The sequence below is a fragment of the Bufo bufo genome, chromosome 1 (genome assembly GCF_905171765.1).
Source record: "Bufo bufo chromosome 1, aBufBuf1.1, whole genome shotgun sequence".
Taxonomy (NCBI): Eukaryota; Metazoa; Chordata; class Amphibia; order Anura; family Bufonidae; genus Bufo; species Bufo bufo.
In genome coordinates, this window is record NC_053389.1 from 196,398,395 (window position 1) to 196,423,188 (window position 24,794).

The window sequence follows — 24,794 nt, forward strand, 5'->3', positions numbered from 1 at the left end:
CCAACCTATCAGACTTTAATAGCATACCATGTAATAGTCCTTAAATAACTGATATGGGAAAATCCCTTTAAAACGGTTTTCCAGAACTAATGTTGATGAACATTTCTTAGAGTAGGTCTGATTCCTGACAAGAGCTTAGGTGCACAGGAACTGTGTAGCGGCATACCTGGTTACTGCAGCACTCTAACTGAGTCATAGTCACTACACATGGACCTGTTTCTGGTTCCAATGCTAATCGGCGAGGGTAGATGGAGCTGGATCAATCTGATACTGACAACCTATTCTAAGGATAGGTCATCAGTATTAAGCCCCAGAAAACCACTTTAACATTTAAAGGGCTTGAGTCATCTTGCCACTTTCTTGAATGGAGTCGGACCGCTGAACATCTGAGAAGGTCCAGCTTGAGAAGCGCAGAATAATCTTCCCTTGGGGTACACCCTAATGTTGGGACACCTGCCTGATTGTATTTGTGTGCCTTTGCTGTTAACATTTTGTATGGTTGCAAAGTATGGTGTGTAGGTGTTGTGGTCAGCATATCATGCTGGAGTCAGTAACCAGGCCAGTTGTAGAAGATTAATGTCTCTCTTTACTAAAGTGCAGTCTCTTCCCTATAACTGTATACAGGAAAATGGCAACAATGATGATAATTGGAGTAATAGTCCCTGAGCTTCTTATAAACACTTTGTAACCTTTCCAAGTTGATCACAAGTGTGTAAAACTATCAAAATTATGGTAGATGTCCAAGACTACAAACCATCCACACACATAGCAAGAATGTGTGATTCACATGCAAACCATTCACATGCAATAAGTCTCGCAATCAGCTCTGCAATTTCCGGAATGAGCAATGCAGAACAGCTGGCCAAACCAGCATATAAGTGTTAAAGGGGTTACCCAGGAAAAGATATTTATGACTTATTCTCAGAATAGATCATCAGTATTAGATCTTCAGAGGTGTGACACCCGGGACCCCACCGATCAGCTGTTAGAGGAGGCCTTGTGCGCTGAAGCCTCTTCCTAGGCCCTCGACATCACTGTCCATCAGTCACATGACCTAGTTGCAGCTCATCCCCATTCAAGTAAATGGGGCTGAGCTGTAATACCAAACACTACCCCTATACGATGTCCTGGAAAGCAGCTGGGAGCCTGCATCGCTCACCAGAGCTCCAGTAAGTGCAGCAGCTCACTGAAACAGGTGATTGGTGGGGGTACCAGGACTTGGACTACCGCTGATGTGACAATAATGACCTATCCTATCTTTCCCCATCACCCATCACCTAATAATACCACCTAACATCAAGGCCACCACCAGACGGGAGAACCTAATAAACTCAGGGAGTGCACCAAGGGATGAAAGGGTGCACCCTCCAACCACTGCATGCACGGCATCTTCTTCCAGTGTAGTCCAGTCACACTACTAGTAAGACTGACAGATCATCTCACAGGCTGCCTACGGATTGAAAGACACATATACAGGAAGGCAACAGGATTGAGAGTAATGGAGGGGAGGGCAACGCCAGGATGCCATTGTACATAAGTCATGTGCCAGTACAGAAAGCAGAGAAGCCTTCCAGCACAGACTGAGCTGCTAGGTGTACAAACTCAGTCTCACTTACCTCATGTTTTCCTGTTGCTGGTTAGCCAATTACTGAAGCTACTCCTTCTTTTCCACCAGACACCCACACTTAACAGTTACAGGTGCTGCTGGAACACTAATGAAACCTGGGTAAGTGCAGGTATGAGTCTTACAAACAAAGCAGTGATTGGTTTGGTGAGTGAACTTTCCACTTCCTGGCCTCCTCCTCAGAGAGTTCTTCTTCAAGTCCTGCAGCCAATGGTAATCTTCATATCAGTGACAATTGTTTGCCCTCAACAGTTAATGAGCTTGTAAAGTATCTGAGAAGTGGTGGGGAGACTGGTCTTACTCCATGCTCTTTCCTGGAAAGCCACACTCCTTCCTGTAAATCACACTCCGGTTAAACTAGACAAAGATAATTTCTTTAAAACCAGGGTTGCCAAATTGTGCTGCATTTTGGTGCAATATGTACCAAAATCTAAGTAAATGTGGGCCATTGTTTCCTAATTATAGATGAGACATCCACAGGAGTTCTTCACCTGCTAGGGGCTGCCCCTGCTACTGAAGAAACAATCCCCGCTGCTTGATTGACAGGGGCGGACATCTCACCTGGCCATAACAATCTGGCGCCTGTGCCCCTGCTCTAAGTAGCACCAGAGGTGCAGAGGCTCTGCTTCCGGAGCAACCACTGTTCATTCACCAGGGGAAAGCTTCTTGAACAGCAGGGACAGCCCCCTAGCAGGTGAAAAATTCTTGTTGAGGCGATGAATAGATTCATAAAATCAATTTGTTCAACTCTATTTCCTGATCTTCCCTGAATCACAGAGGCTACACCTAGACATTTTGTAGCACTGTTGATTGATTTCAACTATCAAGTGGCAGCCATAGTCCGTAGCAGTAAATTGGATCGCATGCAATTTAAAATCAGTCAAAAACTCTACAAAAAGTTTAGGTGTACCCTCAGCATTATTTCTACTTCAGTTTCTTAAAAGCGTTTTCCGAGATTTAAATACTGATGACCAATTGGAAAGGTTATCAGTAATGTTGAGCGAATCGCAGCATCCTAAGCGGAATTTAATCAGAAGTTTAGGAAAAATTAATTTCACAGCAAAGCGAAATTTCCTTGCGCTTCGTGATAGCGAATAATTTTTTTCTAAAATGGTGGCTGAAAACATACTCACCTCATCCACTTGAGCATAGCGAGGCGTCCGTTCTCATGTTGATTGAAGAAAAGCCGCCAAGGGACCTGTGGCGAGCATGAAGATGTCACCATGTGATCACTCTGGCCGTGCGGTGATGTTATCACTGATGACTAGTGTTGGGCGAGAACCAAAGTGCTCGTGTGCTCGAGTAGAACACTTCACGATGCTCGGGTGTTCTACCAAGCACAATGGAAGTCAATGTGAGAACCCCAGGAACCCCCTGCTCTAAAGAGGGGAGGGTGTCAGGACTCTAGTTCGGCTTAGGAGTTCCTCTGCTCTGACTCAATATAAAGCTATATCCATATTTGAAGTCAGTGATTGGGGACACCCCAGTGTATTTAAATCTAATTTCTGAAAAGTTTCTGTCAGGATTTGAACTCCCAACCCCTTGTGTACTAGAGGAAAGGACCTTATCCACTCAGCTATAAAGCTGAATGCTAAAATCGGTCAGAAAAACCTCATAGTAGTTTCTGATTTAGTGAGTATTCCTATTCAGCAGAAGACTTATTTTATATTTCTGGGCATGTTACCATGTAGCTCTATAGTGTTGTGGTTAACATCCTTGCCATGTACAAGGTTGGGAGTTTGAATCCTGGCAGAAACATTTTAGAGATTGAATTGGTATATTTTATATATTTTTTTAGTAATTGTAAAAAATGTATGGCACAAAATAAATGTGTAATTACAAAAAAAAAATATATATATATATATATAGCAAGAAATAGAGCAGCACTCCAGGATAATGTGGAAAATAGTGGTTTATTCACCCATTGGTGACGCAATGTTTTGGCTCCAACATGAAGCCTTTCTCAAGCAATGTGAACAGGACATTCAAAACATTATATAGCCAAAGGAAATGACACCACAGTGTCATGTGATCACACATCTCAAGGAAAACATTAGCCCTTGCTGTGATAAATTGCAGAATCAATATACACAAACATACTAAAATCAGTATAAAGTGTTCAAAATATACATAATTATACATGAGAACTGTGCAAAGATGCTTATAAAGTGCATGATGACCAACAATGATCATTGTGGTGTGTATGTGATGAGGAGATCCCTCGTTGATAAGTTACTGGATCCGTAGGGTTAATTTGGGGCGGGGTTGCTGTTAACGCGGTTCCCCGTCTCAGGTTTTCTCTATGTTTGGCTGGACTGTGGGTGCTTAATGGTGCCCTCTGTTCCGCACATAGATCCAATAAGTAACGTTTTGACATGCTTGATAATGCTGTTTTCTGTATTCCACATTGAGGAATGGTTGCTGACGTTATGTCATGGCGCATGCGCTATGGCTGCTGTCGGCATTACCACTTCTACAATTGTGAATACATGGGAGAGCTGGACGCTGTGCATGTTCTTTATCAGTGATGCGATTTTCTATGGTGGCAATACTATGTGCGGTAATAGGCGCATGCGCTGTTACGATGAGGGCACGCTATGTCCGGCATTGAGCATGAGATTGGGATCGTTCTTTTGCTGGTTAGTGTGTCTGTGCCCACGCCCTCTACTATGTGTTTCCACCCATCACATCCATCAGCTGCACACACACACTTTGTATCATTAGTCATTTCATGCACTATATATTAATGCATATATCAATTGTGTATATTTATTATGATCATTGTTGGTCATCATGCACTTTATAAGCATCTTTGCACAGTTCTCACGTATAATTATGTATATTTTGAACACATTATACTGATTTTAGCATGGTTGTGCATATTGATTCTGCAATTTATCACAGCAAGGGTTAATGTTTTCCTTGAGATGTGTGATCACATGACACTGTGATGTCATTTCCTTTGGCTATATAATATTTTGAATATCCTGTTCACATTGCTTGAGAAAGGCTTCATGTTGGAACCAAAACGTTGCGTCACCAATGGGTGAATAAACCACTATTTTCCACATTATCCTGGAGTATTTTTTGGACTGGATTTTTGGGTAAGCTTGCCCTTTTGAGCTTTCACCCGCAGTATTGTTTATAGGTTGGTGCTGCCTTACTTTTTCTAATATATATATATATATATATATATATATATATATATATATATATAAAATAATACTTCGGATATATCTATATGAATAATATAATATACAGTCAGGTCCATAAATATTGGGACATTGACACAATTCTAAAATTTTTGGCTCTATACACCACCACAATGGATTTGAAATGAAACAAACAAGATGTGCTTTAACTGCAGACTGTCATCTTTAATTTGACGGTATTTACATCCAAATCAGGTGAACGGTGTAGGAATTAAAAACAGTTTGCATATGTGCCTCCCACTTGTTAGGGGACCAAAAGTAATGGGACTATTGGCTTCTCAGCTGTTCCATGGCCAGGTGTGTGTTATTCCCTCATTATCCCAATTACAATGAGAAGATAAAAGGTCTAGAGTTCATTTCAAGTGTGCTATTTGCATTTGGAATCTGTTGCTGTCAACTCTCAAGATGAGATCCAAAGAGCTGTCACTATCAGTGAAGCAAGCCATCATTAGGCTGAAAAAACAAAACAAACCCATCAGAGAGATAGCAAAAACATTAGGCGTGGCCAAAACAACTGTTTGGAACATTCTTAAAAAGAAGGAATGCACCAGTGAGCTCAGCAACACCAAAAGACCAGGAAGACCACAGAAAACAACTGTGGTGGATGACCGAAGAATTATTTCCCTGGTGAAGAAAACACCGTTCACAACAGTTGGCCAGATCAAGAACACTCTCCAGGAGGTAGGTGTATGTGTGTCAAAGTCAACAATCAAGAGAAGACTTCACAAGAGTAAATACATAAGGTTCACCACAAGATGTAAACCCATTGTTGAGCTTCATAAACAGGAAGGCCAGATTAGAGTTTGCCAAACGAAATCTAAAAAAGCCTTCACAGTTCTGGAACAACATCCTATGGACAGATGAGACCAAGATCAACTTGTACAACAGTTGGCCAGATCAAGAACACTCTCCAGGAGGTAGGTGTATGTGTGTCAAAGTCAACAATCAAGAGAATGGAACTAGTTCTCTTGTATTAATTAATGATGTGACTGCTGACAAAAGCAGCAGGATGAATTCTGAAGTGTTTTGGGCAATATTATCTGCTCATATTCAGCCAAATGCTTCAGAACTCATTGGACGGCGCTTCACAGTGCAGATGGACAATGACCCAAAGCATACTGCAAAAGCAACCAAAGAGTTTTTTTAGAGATGGGACGGGTGATTCGTCGAATCCACGAATCCCTCGAATCTTGCTGTGTTCGTAGGATTTGTGGACTCGAATCCCGACATAATTTACCGGATACGAATCCGACGAATCCTGGTGGTGCCCAGACTGGTGGTGGCGGCGGCAGGGCACTCTAGAAGATGAGCGCTTCGCTGCTGCGACAGGGGAGGGAGAGGCGTTTCCTTTCCCTGTTCCTCTGATAGGCTGCCCGCACAAGGCCCGCAGCCTATCAGAGGCCGGTGCAGGCGTCGCGATGACATCATGCCGCCTGAGCCGTACAGCGTGGGACACAGGCCAGAAGAGGCCTGCATCGCAGCGGAGGTAAGTAAAAGTGTTTTTTTTTTAATCTGTTACTGGCACATTGGCGAGGGGGAGAGGTGAGAGGCACTATGATACTATTGGCACATTGGGGGGGAGGCACTATGATACTGGCACATTATGGGGGGAGATGGCACTATGATACTACTGGCACATGGGGGGAGGCACTATGACACTGGCACATTATGGGGGAGATGGCACTATGATACTGGCACATTATGGGGGAGGTGGCACTATAATACTGGCACATTATGGGGGGAGATGGCACTATGATACTGGCACATTATGGGGGAGATGGAACTATGATACTGGCACATTGGGGGAGATGGCACTATGATACTGGAAAATTGGGGGGAGATGGCACTATGATACTGGCACATTATGGGGGAGGTGGCACTATGATACTGGCACATTATGGGGGAAGGTGGCACTATAATACTGGCACATTATGGGGGGAAATGGCACTATGATACTGGCACATTGGGGGAGATGGCACTATGATACTGGCAAATTGGGGGGGAGATGGCACTATGATACTGGCACATTATGGGGGGAGATGGCACTATGATACTGGCACATTATGGGGGGAGATGGCACTATAATACTGGCACATTGGTGGGGAGATGGCACTATGATACTGGCACATTGGGGGGGAGATGACACTATGATACTGGCACATTATGGGGGGGAGATGGCACTATAATACTGGCACATTGGGGGGGAGATGGCACTATGATACTGGCACATTATGGGGGGAGATGGCACTATAATACTGGCACATTGGGGGGGTGGCACTATGATACTGGCACATTGGGGGGGGAGATGGCACTATGATACTGGCACATTGGGGGGGAGATGGCACTATGATACCGGCACATGGGGGGGAGGAGAGAGGCACTCCACACTTGATACTGGCACATGAGGGGAGGAGAGAGGCATTTGATACTGGCACATGATTAGGGGGGCATCTATGGGGACACTTACTGGCACATTATTGGGTGGCACTGTGGGACCACTTCTTATTGCTACATTATTGGGGGGCACTATGGGGGCATCTACTGAGGCCACAAAGAAGGGGTTTTTTATTTGGGGGGCTCTGTGTGGTACTAGTATTATCAGGGGTATTATCTGTTTCTGCAGTACAGTATTGGCGAGCACAGCGGAACAGTATTGGGGGTGTTAGGATGATTTGTCCAGAAGATGGGAGGATGATGGAAAAGTAGTAAACTAAGATTTTCTTTTGTCAAACTGCAGAGACGAAAAATGGCTGAAAAATGGTGGTCTGGTCTGAAGGTCTGAAAGGAGAAGATGAGGAAAGAGAACATCTACATCAAAGGAGACGTCACTGGATGTAAGAGGTATGTGGCGCTGTATTACCCTGTATGTTCTGTAGTGATAGGAGCAGGGGCGTAACGATCACGGTCATATAGGGTGCAACCGTGACTGGGAGGTGGAGGTTCAGACAAACTGACGCGGTCTGACTTTGTTTCTTACAAGGTTTACACAATTATGTACAGGATTCGTAGGATTCGAGATTCGAAAGATTCGATATATTCGAGAACCTTTTCGGATTCGGATTTGAAAAAAATTGGATTCGTCCCACCTCTAGTTTTTTTAAGGGAAAAAAAAAGGAATGTTATGCAATAGCGAAGGCAATCACCTGACCTGAATCTGATTGAGCATGCATTTCACTTGCTGAAGACAAAACTGAAGTGAAAATGCCCCAAGAACAAGCAGTAACTGAAGACAGTTGCAGTAGAGGCCTAGCAGAGCATCACTAGGGATGAAACCCAGTGTCTGGTGATGTCTATGCGTTCCAGACTTCAGGCTGTAATTGACTGCAAAGGATTTGCAACCAAGTATTAAAAAGTAAAAGTTTGATTTATGATTATTATTATGTCCCATTACTTTTGGCCCCTTAACAAGTGGGAGGCACATATGAAAACTGTTGTAATTTCTACACCTATCACCTGATTTGGATGTAAATACCCTAAAATTAAGCTGACTGTCTGCAGTTAAAGCACATCTTGTTTGTTTCATTTCAAATCCATTGTGGTAGTGTATAGAGCCCAAAATTTTAGAATTGTGTCGATGTCTCAATATTTATGGACCTGACTGTATTATATATTCTAAATATATAATAATATGGAGGTGCTATTCAATCCTCAACAGTGCATATTTCAATATATTCCAAGGGATTAATCCGAAGTATCAGGACAAGGGGTAGGAGAACCAGTGATACACGTAATAATTCTTATGTCAACAAAGAAATGTATCCTGCGGCACTGGCTGGTTGGGACAGTGCCAATCAAAGATGAGGTTGTCGGTCAGGTGAAACAGCTGCTGTATATGGAAAAATTGGAGGTAGGCAAAAATAAAGAAAGAGAAGTAGCCAATTTTATCAAAAAATTTAGGAAAATTATAGAATTTTCTTTGTCCACAACAGAATTACGAGAATTAATCTCTCCATTTACACAAACTAAATGGTATTTAGAAGCTTAGGTACATGGTAGACTAGGAAAGTTGGAGATCTGACGAGTCACAATATAGGGAACTGTACATACTCATGAAAATATTGTGTTAGATCCTTGGTGGGAGCTAGGTTCTGGGGTTTAGTTGGGTAGAGACGTTTTATTTTTCTTCTAAATAAAAAAGGAAAAGAAGAAACTGTTGAAATATTGTATACATTATACTGAATCAATGTAATTTGATCCTTATGCCAATAATTGTGAATGTATAACATCTCATTCTCTCATGGTACTTTTTTTTTCATGCCCCAATAAAGAGAAAAAATATATTTATATATATGTAAATACATTATGACTAAAAACTTATATATATACATAAATGTTTCTGCCAGGATTCGAACTCCCAACTTTGTATGTTAGAGGCAAGGATGTTAACCACTACACTATAGAGCTACATGTTAAATCGCACAGAAATATAAAATAAGTCTTCTGCTGAATAGGAATACTCACTACATCAGAAACTACTATGAGGTTTTTCTGACACAGTTTAGCATTCAGCTTTATAGCTGAGTGGATAAGGTCCTTGGGGTTCAAATCCCGGCAGAAACTTTTCAGAAATAGATGCTAAATTACATTTAAATACACTGACTCGCACTCGAGCACATGTGGTGTTCAGCCGAGCATGCTCGCCCAACACTACTGATGACCTCACCATGTGGCCAGCATGACCACGTGGTGAAGGCTTCACGCACACAGCAGGTCTTTTGGTGGGCTTTCTTCAATCAAGACGAGAGCGGATGGCCTCTCCAAGATCAACCAAACTGAGAGAGATCACCTGTCTGAGAGAGATGTCCGTTGGTGTCTCTCCCAGAGTACTGCACAGATTAGAAATTAGAAATAAGTACCAACTAGAGGGTGGGCCCCTACATATACAAACAAACAAAAAGACCGCAACCAAAGCCCAATGTGCTGGCCAAGAGCCGACTACAGGACCAAGGCAAGACTCACAAAGAGGTTCCACAAACAGGACAAATAACCACAATTAACTACCGTAGAGTGGATCTTACTTTAGACCGGTGAAAAAGGGTAGGTCTTACCGGTCCAGTTGAATTTTGTCACATGGATGTAGGACAGGCTGGTACCGATTCGGTGCGGACTGTAGGATTTCTACACTCGAGGGTACTTGCTGTCACATCATGAGTCTTGATTTAAAGATGGGGTAAGGGATCTAATACGGTCCCTGAAGTGCCCTACTTGGACTAGTATTCCCTAATAACCTCCTAATACAGAGTCATCGCCCCGTAAGGAACCTTTCCCTATTCAAAAGACCCTAGAATGTCCTATTATGTTTAGATGTAGAGGGCTTCAAGAGACAACAACCTGATGCCATAGTGTTCGCCTTAAGGTGGTGTTCTATCTTCAAGGGATCACCTGGTCAAGGAACTGTGTACCAATGCGTTTCCAGCACCCTACAAGCCCACACACCCGTCTGAACAGATAAAACCGCAGATGAAGGTCCTGCGCGACCGAAACGTCTGGTTTAAGAATACTATTCATATTATGATATATATATATTGGGAAAATGGATGAAACTACTACATGATTTGAATGAATAAATTCCCCTTTGAAATTGCAAATACTGAAAATTGTGTGCCTCAATTTTACTTTGTGTATATTGGCTTGACTGGCACCAGAACATAATAAGTAGAGTGCGGTTCTCCATCTTCTTCAAATTCTATCTTCAAGGGATCACCTGGTCAAGGAACTGTGTCCCAACGCGTTTCATCAATTTAAGAGTCAGCCCCACAAATTGTCAGGGGACACGGGGCGGAGGCTAACAGACTGATGTGGAGAGGTGTGTATGGCAGGGCTCAAAGGTATCCTAATTGAAACGTAGAAAAAAAATAAAGAACCAATCAGGATCCAAAATATTAAATTTCAAAAATGACCACATCAATAGGGAATTAAACTTACTTACTATAGTGTTCTGGAGACCTGAAATTTACTTCTGTCATAATGGAGGACCATCTCCCATTTCTGGATATTCTGATCTCCAGAGATGACAGAGGAGGTGGCCGCCCCTTTTGGGGCGAAGACTCCGTATTTGGAGGTCCTTAGGGAATACTAGTCCAAGTAGGGCACTTCAGGGACAGTATTAGATCCCTTACCCCGTCTTTACATCAAGACTCGTGATGTGACAGCAAGTACCCTCGAGTGTAGAAATCCTACAGTCCGCACCGAATCGGTACCAGCCTGTCCTACAGCCATGTGATGAAATTCAACTGGACTGGTAAGACCTACCCTTTTTTTACCGGTCTAAAGTAAGATCCAGTCTACGGTAGTTAGTTGTGGTTGTTTGTCCTGTTTGTGGAACCTTTATGTGAGTCTTGCCTGGGTCCTGTAGTCGGCTCTTGGCCAGCACATTCGGCTTCGGTTAAGGTCTTTTTGTTTTTTTGTCTATGTAGGGGCCCACACTCTAGTTGTACTTATTAAAAGTTAAGTTTTAATATACGTTACTTCCCCTTCCCTTTAATTTTAGTTTTCTAATCTGTGCAGAGGGCACCAACGGGCATCTCTCTCAGACAGACGATCTCTCAGTTTGCTTTTTCATTGGAGGACATGGCAGGATTCTTAACTACTGGCCTAGATAAAGATACGTGGCTCAATGAGGCCAAGGCTGTCTTCTCGGAACATTCATTCGTTCAGAAGTAATACACCCCAACATTTAATGGAGCTTTTGCTGAACTGACCAGAGAACGACCGATACGAATATCAATAGTTGAATATGTGTGTCACTAAACAGATAACCAAAAAAGATAATACACACATATAGTATAAGCTCAATCTTTATTGTTTAAAAAGAAAAATCAAATACATATTAAAGCAAAAATAAGTATAGTGGTAGCAGTGCAGGACAATACTGTGACAAGTATAAGACCACCATCCCTCTAACACCAATAACTCCTATGGATCGTTTTGCACAGTCTAATAGGAGATTATTAGCCAAAGTCTTAATACAAATATTGTGAACCAAACACATATAAAAATATAAATAGCTCACATATCTCATACCTTGACCTCATGCCATAACATCTTCCCATACCCATAAAATACCATAACATGCTAGTCTCCAAAGGCATACTCCAAGTGCAAACCTAGATACAAGAGTGGCTAATGGAAGATGGTAGGCATGAACCAAGCAAATACTGACCCGGAGTGGAGAGGGGATAATGGCATGGACATGTAACACATTACATCCACCTGCTCCCTGATGGCTTTATATATATGTCCCCTCCGGCTGTGTTTACTTTCCCATGTGCATGCTCCAGTGGGCAGGGGTTATCTATGCACGCCACTGGAGCTGTACTGAACGGCCTGACTTGGATTCTCCCCAGGAGCGGTGGTGCGCACGCGCGGGGTGACGTCACTATGTGATGACATCACGTGCGATGGCCGTCTTTCTGGGCCAGCCCCATAGCGCTTAAAACACACGGTTGGTTATGCTCCTGCCACCAGACTTACCAAGCGAGAGGGGATACTGGAACCATTGCGTGTCCCTGCACACAGGAGAACAGCCATACGCACATTTCCAGAACACTATAGTAAGTAAGTTTAATTCCTTATTGATGTGGTCATTTTTGAAATTTAGTATTTTGGATCCTGATTGGTTCCTTTTTTTTTTCACGTTTCAATTAGGATACCTTTGAGCCCTTGTTACGACCAGAGGATGTGCATCCTCTGTGTCAGCTGATAGAGGACTGGAAATTATCCCAATATTGCTGACTGCTGACTCTCAGAGTCAGGACCATGGTGTCGGCACCAGTCACCCAGAATGACTGTACTAGCAGCAGTGTGAACAGAGTCCAACAAAGGCGGAGTAAAGGAACAGATGGTCTTTACTGGCAGACAGTATTCAAAAGTCACTTGACAGATACAGGCAAAACAAAGTTCAGAGCAATACAGCATGCAGATATAAGTGGTCTCGTTGTCAGGCAGTGCAGGGTCAGGATCCGGGCAGACTTACAGGAGGCGATGGGCAGATGCGTAGTCAGACAGTTCAGATGTCTATAATCCAGATGATCCAATAAACAGACGGCAGGCAGATGCGTAGTCAAACGAAGCAGAGGTCAGAATCCAGGAAATCCAATAAACAGACACAGTGGGACACTTCCGCGGGAGTCAGGAGGTACAACAACCACGCTGAGGCACTTCATGATGAGTGAAGCTGCCTTAAATACAAATAGTCCCGTCTCCGGATGGGGACAGTAATCAGGAACCAGCTGCCTACTCATATAAGAAAGGGAGAGGTGCGCGCCCGTGTGCTATAGCGCATCAGATGACACCTGGCAGTGAGGACGGATATGGCGGTATGCTGGCGGGCGCCTGCGTCTCCTACAAGGTAAGCCAGCACTGGGACCCATGGTGCTGCGATGTGCAGCGAGCGATCTGCCACCCTGCGGTGGGGACACAGACCCCATACTGACAGTACCCCCACCCCCTCTTACGCCCCCTCCTCCACATGGCTGACCTGGAGAGAAATTTCTTCAGCAACAGAGGGGCATGAATATTCTCCACTGATTCCCATGTAAAAGGTCTTACCTCTGATAATCCTCCTGTCTAGAATGTCCTTGACTTCAAACTCATCATCCATAGTGACAGGAGGAGGGTTCTGTGAAGTGCCTTTGCAAAACCTGTTAAAGACAGCTGGCTTAAGTTACGAAACATAAAATGAGTTGGGAATCTGCAAGGTAGTTGGTAGTTTGAGCTTGTAGGCAACAGGATTAATTTTCTTGATCACAGAAAAAGGTCCCAAAAATCGCAGAGCCAGTTTGTAAGAGGGAAGTCTGCGACGGATATTCATAGAAGAAAGCCATACCTTGTCTCCAATGGCAAACTGAGGAGGAGGTCTGCGCCTCTTATCTGCAGACCTTTTCATCTGGTCCACTGTTCTCCGAAGCAATACCTTAGTGTCAGACCAGACCCGAGACAGCTGCTCCACACAGGAATCTTCCGCAGGAACTCCCGAAGAAGGCCGCACGGGAAGAGGAACACTTGCATGTCGTCCGTAGACAACAAAAAATGGAGATTTATCTGTGGCTTGGTTGACTCGATTGTTTTGAGCAAATTCAGCCCAGGGAAGATGCTTCACCCAGTCGTCCTGATGGGCATTGGTGAAATGTCGCAGGAAGCTGACCAATATTTGGTTCATGCGTTCCACCTGTCCGTTAGACTGTGGATGATAAGCAGAAGAAAAGTCCAAAGAGACATTCAGAGATTTACATAAAGATCTCCAGAATCGGGAGGTGAATTGTACTCCTCTATCCGAGACGATATGGAGAGGAAATCCATGAAGGCGGAAGATATGTAAAATGAATAGCTCAGCCAGACGAGGAGCAGATGGCAGACCTGAAAGCGGAATAAATTGTGACATCTTAGAAAAACGGTCAACGACAATCCAAATGACTGTACAGCCCTCGGAGAAAGGTAAATCGGTTATAAAGTCCATACCAATATGCTGCCAGGGGAAGGCAGGCACCGGTAGTGGCAATAATAAACCTGCAGGTTTCAGTCTGGAAGACTTATTCTGGGCACACAAGGTACAGGAAGCCACAAAGTCTCCAATATCCGTGGTTATGGATGACCACCAGTAATGTCTGGAGATGAGATTCAAGGTCCCCCGTTGACCTGGATGGCCAGCAATCTTGGATGCATGCCCCCACCATAAAACCTTCCTTCGTTTAGATCCTGGAACAAAGATCTTACCTGGGGGGACCTTGGACAGGTTGACTGGAGCCACTGGGACTATTTAGTTGGTTCAATGATGAACTGGCGTCCGCTTTGATATTTTTTGTCAGCGGACCGAAAATGCAGTTGAAAATTAAATCGGGCAAAGAAGAGAGACCAACGAGCCTGACGAGGATTGAGTCGTTGAGCTGTCTGCAAATAGGTTAGAACCTTCCAGAAGATATCTCCATTCCTCTAGAGCCATCTTAATTGCTAGGAGTTCCCTGTCCCCAATAGAATAGTTTTTTCGGCAGTGGAAAAAAAAACACAAGGAGACATACGACCTAAGGCATTCTTCTGTGACAGGACCGCCCCGGCTCCCATGGAGGATGCATCCACCTCTAAGAAGAACTGTTTGTTGGGTTCTGGGCGTCTGAAGACTGGAGCTGAAGAAAAGGCTTCCTTGAGGGAGGAAAATGCTGTCTCTGCTTCAGGGGACCATTGTTTGGGATTGGCACCCTTCTCGGTCAGACCGGAAATAGGAGCTGTCAGGGTAGAAAAGTTACGGATGAATTGACGATAGTAATTGGCAAAACCCAAGAACCTTTGTATTGCCTTCAGGCCAGAGGGACGGGGCCAATCGAGCACTGCTGCCACCTTTCCAGGATCCATTTTGAGATCATGATCCGAGATTATGTACCCCAGGAAGGGCAGAGACGACTTTTCAAAGACACACTTTTCCAATTTAGCATACAGACGATTCTCTCTACACATGCCTGCAATGAGTTCTGATGTCTCTGGAAAAAATAAGAATATCATCCAAATAGACAACACAAGAATAGAGCAGATCACGAAAAATATCATTGACAAACTCCTGGAAGACAGCAGGGGCATTACTGAGTCCGAAGGGCATCACAAGGTATTCTTAGTGGCCATCCCTGGTATTAAAAGCTGTCTTCCATTCGTTACATTTACGAATCCGTATTAAATTATATGCCCCCCGCAAGTCCAGCTTAGAGAAGATCCGAGCCCCACGGAGTCTATCAAATCATTCAGAGAATAACGGTAAGGGGTATTTATTATTGATGGTGATCTTATTCAGACAACGGTAGTGCTCAGGGGCGAAGAGACCCATCTTTCTTTTTCACAAAAAAGAATCCTGCCCCTGCGGGTGAAGAAGACTACCTGATGAAACCCCTCTCAAGGTTCTCCTTAATGTAATCTGCTGTAGCCTGCGATTCAGCGGGAGACAGAGGATAAACACGACCCCGAGGAGGAGATGTCCCAGGTAGTAAATCAATTGGGCAGTCATAGGGGCGATGGGGTGGTAGTATCTCAGCCTCTTTTTTATCGAACACATCTGTAAAGGAATGATAGACCACCAGCAAGGCCTCCAGGTTTTTAGGGAGGGATATAGAAACCCTTTGTTGAATAGAACATATGCACTTGCCTTGGCACAGCTGTCCCCATTGAAGAACCTCTCCAGAGCTCCACTCGATTACTGGATTGTGCATCCTAAGCCAGGGCAACCCCAGCAAAAGAGAATGGGACAGTTCAGGGAGCACATATAGAGAAATCTTTTCAACATGTAACCACCCCACCCGCAGTTCCAACGGCTCAGTGACGAACCGCACTGGATCCGTCAGTACTTTTTTCACTGACAGCAGTTACCAGCAGGGGATTTTTAAGCAGGCGTACAAGAATGTGGTATTGACTCACCATAGCTTGGTGTATGAAGTTCCCCGCAGACCCGGAATCCAAGGAATCGGATATGGAGACCCTGATGCCCCCAAGAACCAGAGTCACAGGAATTTGGAGAGTGGAACAGTTTTTGCCTTGGGCCACCTCTCCCAAAGACCCTAAGAATTGGAGTTTCCCGACTTCTAGGGACAGTTGCGGATACGGTGAGCTGGACCCCCACAGTAGAGGCAGAGTCCAGAAGACATGCGAAGGAGGTGCGTAATGGAGGCTGAGACATATTAGACTTAAACAGGTGCTGTGGAAGTCTTTTTAATAGCCAGAGAGATCAGAGCCTCAAGGGAGGAAGGCACATCACGATCTGCAAGTTCGTCCTTAATACGTCCAGACAAACCTTCCCAAAAGGCCACCACCAAAGCCTCCTCATTCCATGAAACTTCAGACGCTAAGGTGCGGAGCTGAATCGCATATTGGCCCACCGACCAGGTTCCTTGGCGGACGTGCAGCAGCGAGGAGGCCGCAGAAGAAGCTCGACATGGCTCCTCAAACACCCTCTTAGAAGAGTCCATATATAGTGCCACATTACTGGTGATAGGGCCAGATCTCTCCCATATTGGATTTGCCCAGGCCAGAGCCTCACCCTCGAGATGAGAGATAATGAACGCCACTTTAGCTCGGTCTGATTGAAAGTGATAAGGAAGCAGTTCAAAGTGAATTGTACACTGGTTAAGAAACCTGCGACAGGTTTTCGGGTTGCCGCTGTAATGGGGCGGAGCACATAATGGTGGTCCGGAAAAGCTTGGCTGCGCTGCAGCCGCAACAGGGACAGCAGGAGCAGTAGGAGCCTGTGCAGACTGTGCTGTAGGAAGGGAGTCCAGGCGAGCAGCCACATGCTGCAATTAATTTATCACTTGTTTCTGGGTGGTACGCTGTTGTTCAAGTTCCTGTAGTAGTTCAGACATTCCTGGTTTAGAGCCAGCGGGATCCATGGCCCAAGTGTACTGTTACGACCAGAGGATGTGGATCCTCTGCGTCAGCTGATAGAGGACTGGAAATTATCCCAATATTGCTGACTGCTGACTCTCCTAGTCAAGACCCTGCTGTCGGCACCAGTCACCCAGAATGCAGCTACTAGCAGTAGTGTGAACAGAGTCCAACAAAGGTGGAGTAAAGGAACAGATGGTCTTTACTGGCAGACAGTATTCAAAAGTCACTTGACAGATACAGGCAAAACAAAGTTCAGAGCAATACAGCATGCAGATATAAGCGGTCTTGTTGTCAGGCAGTGCAGGGTCAGGATCCGGGCAGACTTACAGGAGGCGATGGGCAGATGCGTAGTCAGACAGTGCAGAGGTCTATAATCCAGATGATCCAATAAACAGACGGCAGGCAGATGCGTAGTCAAACGAAGCAGAGGTCAGAATCCAGGAAATCCAATAAACAGACACAGTGGGCCGCTTCAGCAGGAGTCAGGAGGTACAACAACCACGCTTGGGCACTTCATGATGAGTGAAGCTGCCTTAAATACAAATAGTCCCGTCTCCGGGTGGGGACAGAAATCAGGAACCAGCTGCCTACCCATAGCGTGCGTGCTATAGCGCATCAGATGACACCTGGCAGTGAGGACGGATACGGCGGTATGCTGGGGAGCGCCTGCGTCTCCTACAAGGTAAGCCAGTACTGGGACCCATGGTGCTGCGATGTGCAGAGAGCGATCTGCCACCCTTGCGGTGGGGACACAGACGCCATACTGACAGCTCTGCCATACGAACCTAACCACATCAGTCTGTCAGCCTCAGCCCCGTGTCCCCTCACGATTCGTGGGGCTGACTCTTAAATTGATGAAACACTTTGGGACACAGTTTCTTGACCGGGTAATCCCTTGAAGATAGAACACCACCTTAAGGGCATCAGGTTGTTGTCTCTTTAAGCCCTCTACATCTAAACATAATAGGGCATTCTAGGGCCTTTTGAATAGTGAAAGGTTCCGGACGGTCTTTTTGTTTGTTTGTCTATGTAGGGGCCCACATTCTAGTTGTACTTATTAAAAGTTAAGTTTTAATATACGTTACTGCCCCTTCCCTTTACCTCTCCACGATCAAGTGGATGAGGTAAGTATAGATGTCACTTTCATGTGGGTTAAATGACGGGGGCGGTGTGATTGCCATTCCCCGTCATTGCGCTCACACTATACAATGAAAAGCGATTCGTGATGAAGGGATTTGTAACTAATCAAATTTCTTGATGAAGTTCAGTGAAGCTCCCAAAACAAATTTTTTAAAACTTCGCTAATCACTAATTATCAGTATCTAGAACTAGCCACACTAATAGCAAATACACGGTAATGCAAACTGCACTCATACACTTAAAATTGGAGGTTACTGGGCTCGTTCAGGGCACAAGGAAAAACCATTAAAGATGTGCTTTAATGTACTAAAGAGGGTACAGTCAGTGTAGGTTAGATAGTAATATAGTGTAGCTGGGTGTTATGTAGTGTGATAGGTTCTGCTGTCCATACATACATGCTACAGACATAGTGCTGTGATGTCACAAGTTCACAACAAAACTGGCAAGCGCCCGACTGTATAGGGAGGGTGCTTAGGACTGATGGTCCTCCCCCCTCCCCCTTTTCCCCTTAGGGGCGTTTAGGGAGCTGGCCCCGTCTTAGTAATGGTTATGTAGGTTGCAGATTAGGGTCATTAAGGGTTAATTCACTGAGGATCCTCCTTAGACAGGATGGGGGCAGTGCAGGAAATCCTGAAGGTCACATATACCTCCTCTCTGTTCTGGTCACTTCCTCTTGCAAGTGGAAGCAGATTGGCCCTCCCTCCCTCCCTTTGCGGTTATTCTTGGGAGGCGGGTCGAGGTGCACGGTTCTGAGTAGTTATGGATACTTGGTTATTCAGATATTTTTTTTTTCTCTATTCTTAAGAGCCCCCGCTGGGAGTCCAGCGGTTTTGGATATTGCTCCGATGATTACGGCTTTTGAGAGCTGCGAATTCTGGTCGAGTTTATGAAGTCACAGCTGGCAGCATTTGAGTACAGCGGAGATATGGTGGTAGCAGGTGGCGTAACTGCCCGCTGGGAGTCCAGCGGTTGGCAGACCGCTCTGATGATTACGGTTTAACTTGCCCGCTGGGAGCCCAGCCTTTGGCATACCGCTCCGATATTATGATTTATTAAGGTTTGCCGCTTTAATAAAGAAGCTGTGGCAGATTACCACCCAGCAATAAAATGATACAGTTGTCTGTGTCTTTTGTTATGGGTCAAGGTTGGGTAAAGGGGCCAAGGGTGAGTTAAAGGTGGTACCCCTTCCCCTGTTTCCCTGGATACCAGCAGTCTTAGTGCACCAATCAGTAATATGTAGTCAGATCTGCTAAAATGTGAAGTTGCACATATTACGCAAAATTATGTGCATCATTAATTGCCAATATGCGCAATCGCAAATATATTGGAGCACTCTATCTGCATATAAAGCTATTGTAATGTTCTACCATGCCAACCATTCTCCAGTCTCAGGAAACAGTGACACACGCCTGTATTGCAGATTTTTGTAATCAAGAAAATAATCAGGAATTCACGAAATCACGAATATATGACGAATAATCGCCCAAATATTCGCGAAGTATCGCAAATTCGAATATTGCCCCTGCCACTCATCACTATTAACGAATTGTGTGATCAGAGTCCGTTCTAGTTCCAGGGACAGGATGACGTGCAACACAACCCAATGATGATCGGATCCCCAAATTGTGTCAATGAAAGGTTCCAAATCCCTAATTTTTATCCTCATTCGGCAGAGGGTGAAGCTGAGAGGAGTCTCCCTCCCATTTTCGGCCCAGCCTTCTGGGAAGGCCCTCATTACCTGTGTAAGCTTCACCTCTCTTACTCAGCTGGCAAACATGAAATATCAATAAAACATGTCTTCCAGTCCACACCAATGTATATCCGGGGCCCAACATGTTTTAATAACACATAGTTCATCAGGCCAATCACTCTAATACAGGGCCGGACTGGGACAAAAAATAGGCCCGGGCATTTTTGACTGAGCAGCCCAATCACATGACCCCCAACAGGCCCCACCCCCTTGCAGTCTAGGGGCGGAGCCAAAACCGGAAGCACAATTGCGGGGCAGGGCCAGCCACCAGTAAGATAGCAAGGCTTCAGCCAACACACAAGCTTTGCAACAACTAACATACAGACCTTGCAACAATATAGGAAGCTACAGAAAAGTCTTATAATATCCTCAGTGGATCTCAACCTCCCCATCCTCCACACCCTGTACAGGTCAGTGCCCCCGAAATAGCACTTACAGTTCTCCAGCAACTCTGGCAAATATCACCAATTCCGTACACAGGTGAACCACAACACCACCTCACTGACATCTTTTTCCTGGTCTGTCAAAGACAATACTCTATTGGCTGGGAAGTCTGCTGTGATACGCAATTTCCTCTCCAAATTGATACGCTTTGTTGGTAGCAGAGAATGCTGACACTCAGGTGGATGCTTGCAGAATGTGGAGCTAGCATACAGGTAATAAAATGTTATCAGAGGCAGAGCAGACAGATGTAAACGAGCGCCGGTCTGTCAGGTACTAGTGCAGTATGCATCAGCCTGCTCAGATGACCAATGCTCGTTTACATCTGCCTGCTCGGCCTCTGAGCAGGGCAATGAGAGGGAGGAGCTACCTCAACATGTGCATCGGGCATAACGGCCGTGCCCGGGAAATGGAATAGCGGCCGTGCCCGGGAATAGCGTCCGTGCCCGGCCGAACACAATCAGGCTAACCAGGGGTCAGACCACCAAACAGGTCAGACCACCAATCAGACCCCCAATGTTAATCAGACCTTAGCTAACAGCCCCAATAAGATCCCCAATGTTAATAAGACCTCAGATCACACCTCAGCTCAGACCCCAATATGAATGACCCCCAATCAGACCTCAGATAAGAGCCCCATGCCTCATAGCAGCCCCCAGTGCCTCTCCAGCAGCCCCCAGTGCCTCTCATCAGCAGCCCCCAGTGCCTCTCATCAGAAGCCCCCAGTGCCTCTCATCAGCAGCCCCCAGTGCCTCTCATCAGCCAGTAATAACAGACCAGCCCCCCCAATCACGTGCCAGTAATAACAGACCAGCCCCCCCAATCATGTGCTACTAATAACAGACCAGCCCCCCCCAATCATGTGCCAGTAAAAACAGACCAGCCCCCCCAATCATGTGCCAGTAACAACAGACCAGCCCCCCTAATCATGTGCCAGTAATAACAGACCAGCCCCCCCAATCATGTGCCAGTAATAACAGACCAGCCCCCCAATCATGTGCCAGTAATAACAGACCAGCCCCCCCAATCATGTGCCAGTAATAACAGACCAGCCCCCCAATCATGTGCCAGTAATAACAGACCAGCCCCCCCCCAGCCCCCCCAATCATGTGCCAGTAATAACAGACCAGCCCCCCCAATCATGTGCCAGTAATAACAGACCAGCTCCCCAATCATGTGCCAGTAATAACAGACTCCCCCAATCATGTGCCAGTAATAACAGACCCCCCCCCCCCCAAGCATGTGCCAGTAAAAAAACAAAGTATTGTATATAGTTTAAAAAAAAATTAACACTTATACTTACCTCTTTGGAGCGATGCGATGCAGGCCTCTTCTGGCCTGTGTCCCGACTCCAGCGCTGTACGGCTCAGGCGGCGCGATGACGTCATCGCGCCGCCTACGCCGGCCTCTGATAGGCTGCCGGCCTAGTAGTGCCGGCAGCCTATCAGAGGAACAGGAATGCGACACACCTCCCTGCCCTGCTCCTCCGCACAGCTTTCTGTTTGTATCGCTGTCCTGAGGATCACTATGGAGATGAGCGATTAGCTTCCACAATGGAAGCGCTCATCTCAGTGCCTGCCCTGCCGCCGCCGCACACACTGCCGCTGGGGGAAATTTGACCAAACCTGCCCCCCCCCCCCGGCCCCACATTATTTCCTGGGGGGGATCCCCCCCCCACTTCCTACACCCATGGTTCCCACCCGTTCCCCTGAGGCGGCCCGGCCCACCGGGCAAATGCCTGGTCTGCCCTATGGCCAGTCCGGCCCTGCTCTAATACCAAATATAACTGGTGTGGGGGTCCCAGAAGGTAAGATACTTGTTATGTGGGAATGCTGGCTGTCAGGGGTGGGATGTTTGGACTTCCTAAGACGCCCAAATTATACGGAATGCAATTATTACAGTGATTAGTAGGTGAGTTGTACCAGAGATGACTTATAGCTTATGATATGTTTTCTTCATCTTCTAGTAGTCCATCTGAAAAGCTTCTGGCCCCTGCTGTGGGAGGTGCCATTCTGTCTGAGGGTGTGCATTTCCATGGGGTTCCTGGAATCATCTTCATTACCGCTTGCAAAGGGCCAGTTTTGAACAGTCAAGTTATAATCTGATTTCCTCCAAAGGGAATGCACTTTCCATATGCACTTACTGGGTCTCCACAACTTGGTTCCAGCTCCCTGGCTCCCAGGCCGTCTGCACTGCACTTTCGGTCCCTGTCTGTCAACATTTACACGGTGGGGACCACATGTGCCACTACAGCCAATGACTGGCCTCAGCGGTAATGTGTCTCCCATGTGGCAATTGACCTAGTAAGTGCCACCTGTTTAAATATGTGGCTGAAAGGTGATCACAAAAACATATCACCAGTGATTGGAGTTCCATTGTCCATGTTTGGATCTCTGATGTCCTATCTGCCTGCATTACCAGCTAGACGATTAGGTGGCCTAGCATGCATTTATATAGCCTTAGGTAGAGGGCATAAGTGGCCCACCAGGCACCCCTGCTTCCACTTATTTCTTATCCATTTTGAAAAAAGGATCCAACATGCTAGTCCAACACGCCTAATTTTTGTTACTCAGAACAGAAGATATCAATAAACGTTTTGGCTTTCCAATAAGATTGTTGATGGGTCATGTTCATAATTGCAAGACATTGTTATGAAAGGGTTGGTCCTCTCCTTTTTTTTTGCCAAGAGTCACCACTATCTTTGATGTAGCCATGGGTTTGAATAAGACGATGGTCTAGACCATCCGCTAGAGGTCAGTGCAAGAAAGAGAGTATCTAAGATTGAGCAAAACTGATTACAAATTCTAATTTCTGGGGTACTAGTTTATCCAGGAAGACCATACCAACAAACTATGGCATATTAAAAGTTACTAATTAGTAAATACAGATGCAGCAGAACTTAGTTTTAAGTTAAACAGCTATATTTTTTATTTGCCTACTTCATTACAAAGAATACACAAAATCAAAATACTGATTGTTCACAAGTTATCTTCTTGCTTAGTTCCAGTGGTTCTTCCAAAGATGCCCCTGCTGGTGGGACTGTCAATCACCGTATGAAACGCAAATTGTATTCAGCCGTGCCAGGACGCATGTTTGTGGTCAGCAAACCTTACCAGTCCCAAGGTGAAGGAGAAATCTCTCTCAGCAAAGGAGAGAAGATCAAAGGTAAAAATGTCTGCCTCTACAGTATAACATGGGTTATTTACCATAGTACATGTATGTCAAGTATGTGTAAAACTAGGTCCTGAGAATTGGAAAAACCAGACTACCTGGGCTAGCATTAGCGACACCATCTTCATGTCACGGGTAGTGAGGTCTAACATAGTTTATAGCTGCTGAAAACAGGATTTGTTGAGGGCACGTGTGGCCATTGCATGGTCAATGTTGTGTTACACTTGTTAAAATATAGTCTGCCAGAATAGGAGACAATTTTTCCACTCTGGCTAATAGAGGTGGAAACATACTTTATATTGTCACAGACCCTATCAAAGCATATGGAATTGGGGTGCTCATATGAAAAAACTTCTTTAAGGGAGTCTCTCACATCATTTTCACCAATATACAGTAACTAACACCATTGCCCCGCAGAAGTTTGTTCCAAACATAACTGTGTGTACTTTATGTCTTTATTCCATGTCCAGGAAGAGTGATTTTATTCCACTGAAAAACGGGCTTCCAAGTGCCCAAAACAAACCAGACTTAAGAAGGGGGAAGGGCTGCTTTAGCTGCTCATATCTTGAGATTGGTAGTAGCAGCTAGAGATATGGGCCAGGTCTTGTGTGAAAGCTGGCATTCCAAGCTTTCGCACAATACCAGAATCACAGCATTATATCAATTACATCGGATGGCATCACTCGATTCCTGATTCAAAGACTGTGCCTTTATTAGAGGAGCCATGGTGCCTGCGAGCTAAACTTGGGGGTTGGTGCAGGCCTTTAATGGATCAAAGGCAATTTAGGGGGCAATTTATCATTGTAGGTGTATTTGAGGTTTGTTTTCAGATCGGATCCCTGTGACGTCATCGGCACTAATGGGTGGGCTTTAGCGCTGCCTTATTCTGTTTTACAGGCTAGGGCAGTGCTAAAGCCCATGCATTAGTGCTGGTGACCTCACCGGGAAAACAGCTAGGAGAAAACCTCTGCCTAACAGAGATCCGGTACAGCACTAGATCTGCAGAAAAAGCCCTTGCTCTGATGCTTATCTCAGAAAGGCTGCCTGGGTGAAGAAGGGGATATGTCCAGGTTCAGCTCTGAACCCAGACAACCCT

The 24,794-nt window shown here is 45.4% G+C and overlaps 1 protein-coding gene across 1 annotated transcript in view; it reads left to right on the plus strand.

The window, feature by feature from the left end:
• Positions 1–24,794, plus strand: part of SHANK1 (SH3 and multiple ankyrin repeat domains 1) — a 553,037-nt gene that overhangs the window by 220,601 nt on the left and 307,642 nt on the right. The window contains exon 11 of the mRNA XM_040430330.1: positions 23,529–23,692. Within this exon, the coding sequence (XP_040286264.1) occupies positions 23,529–23,692 (164 nt within the window). The remainder of the gene's footprint in view (positions 1–23,528; positions 23,693–24,794) is intronic.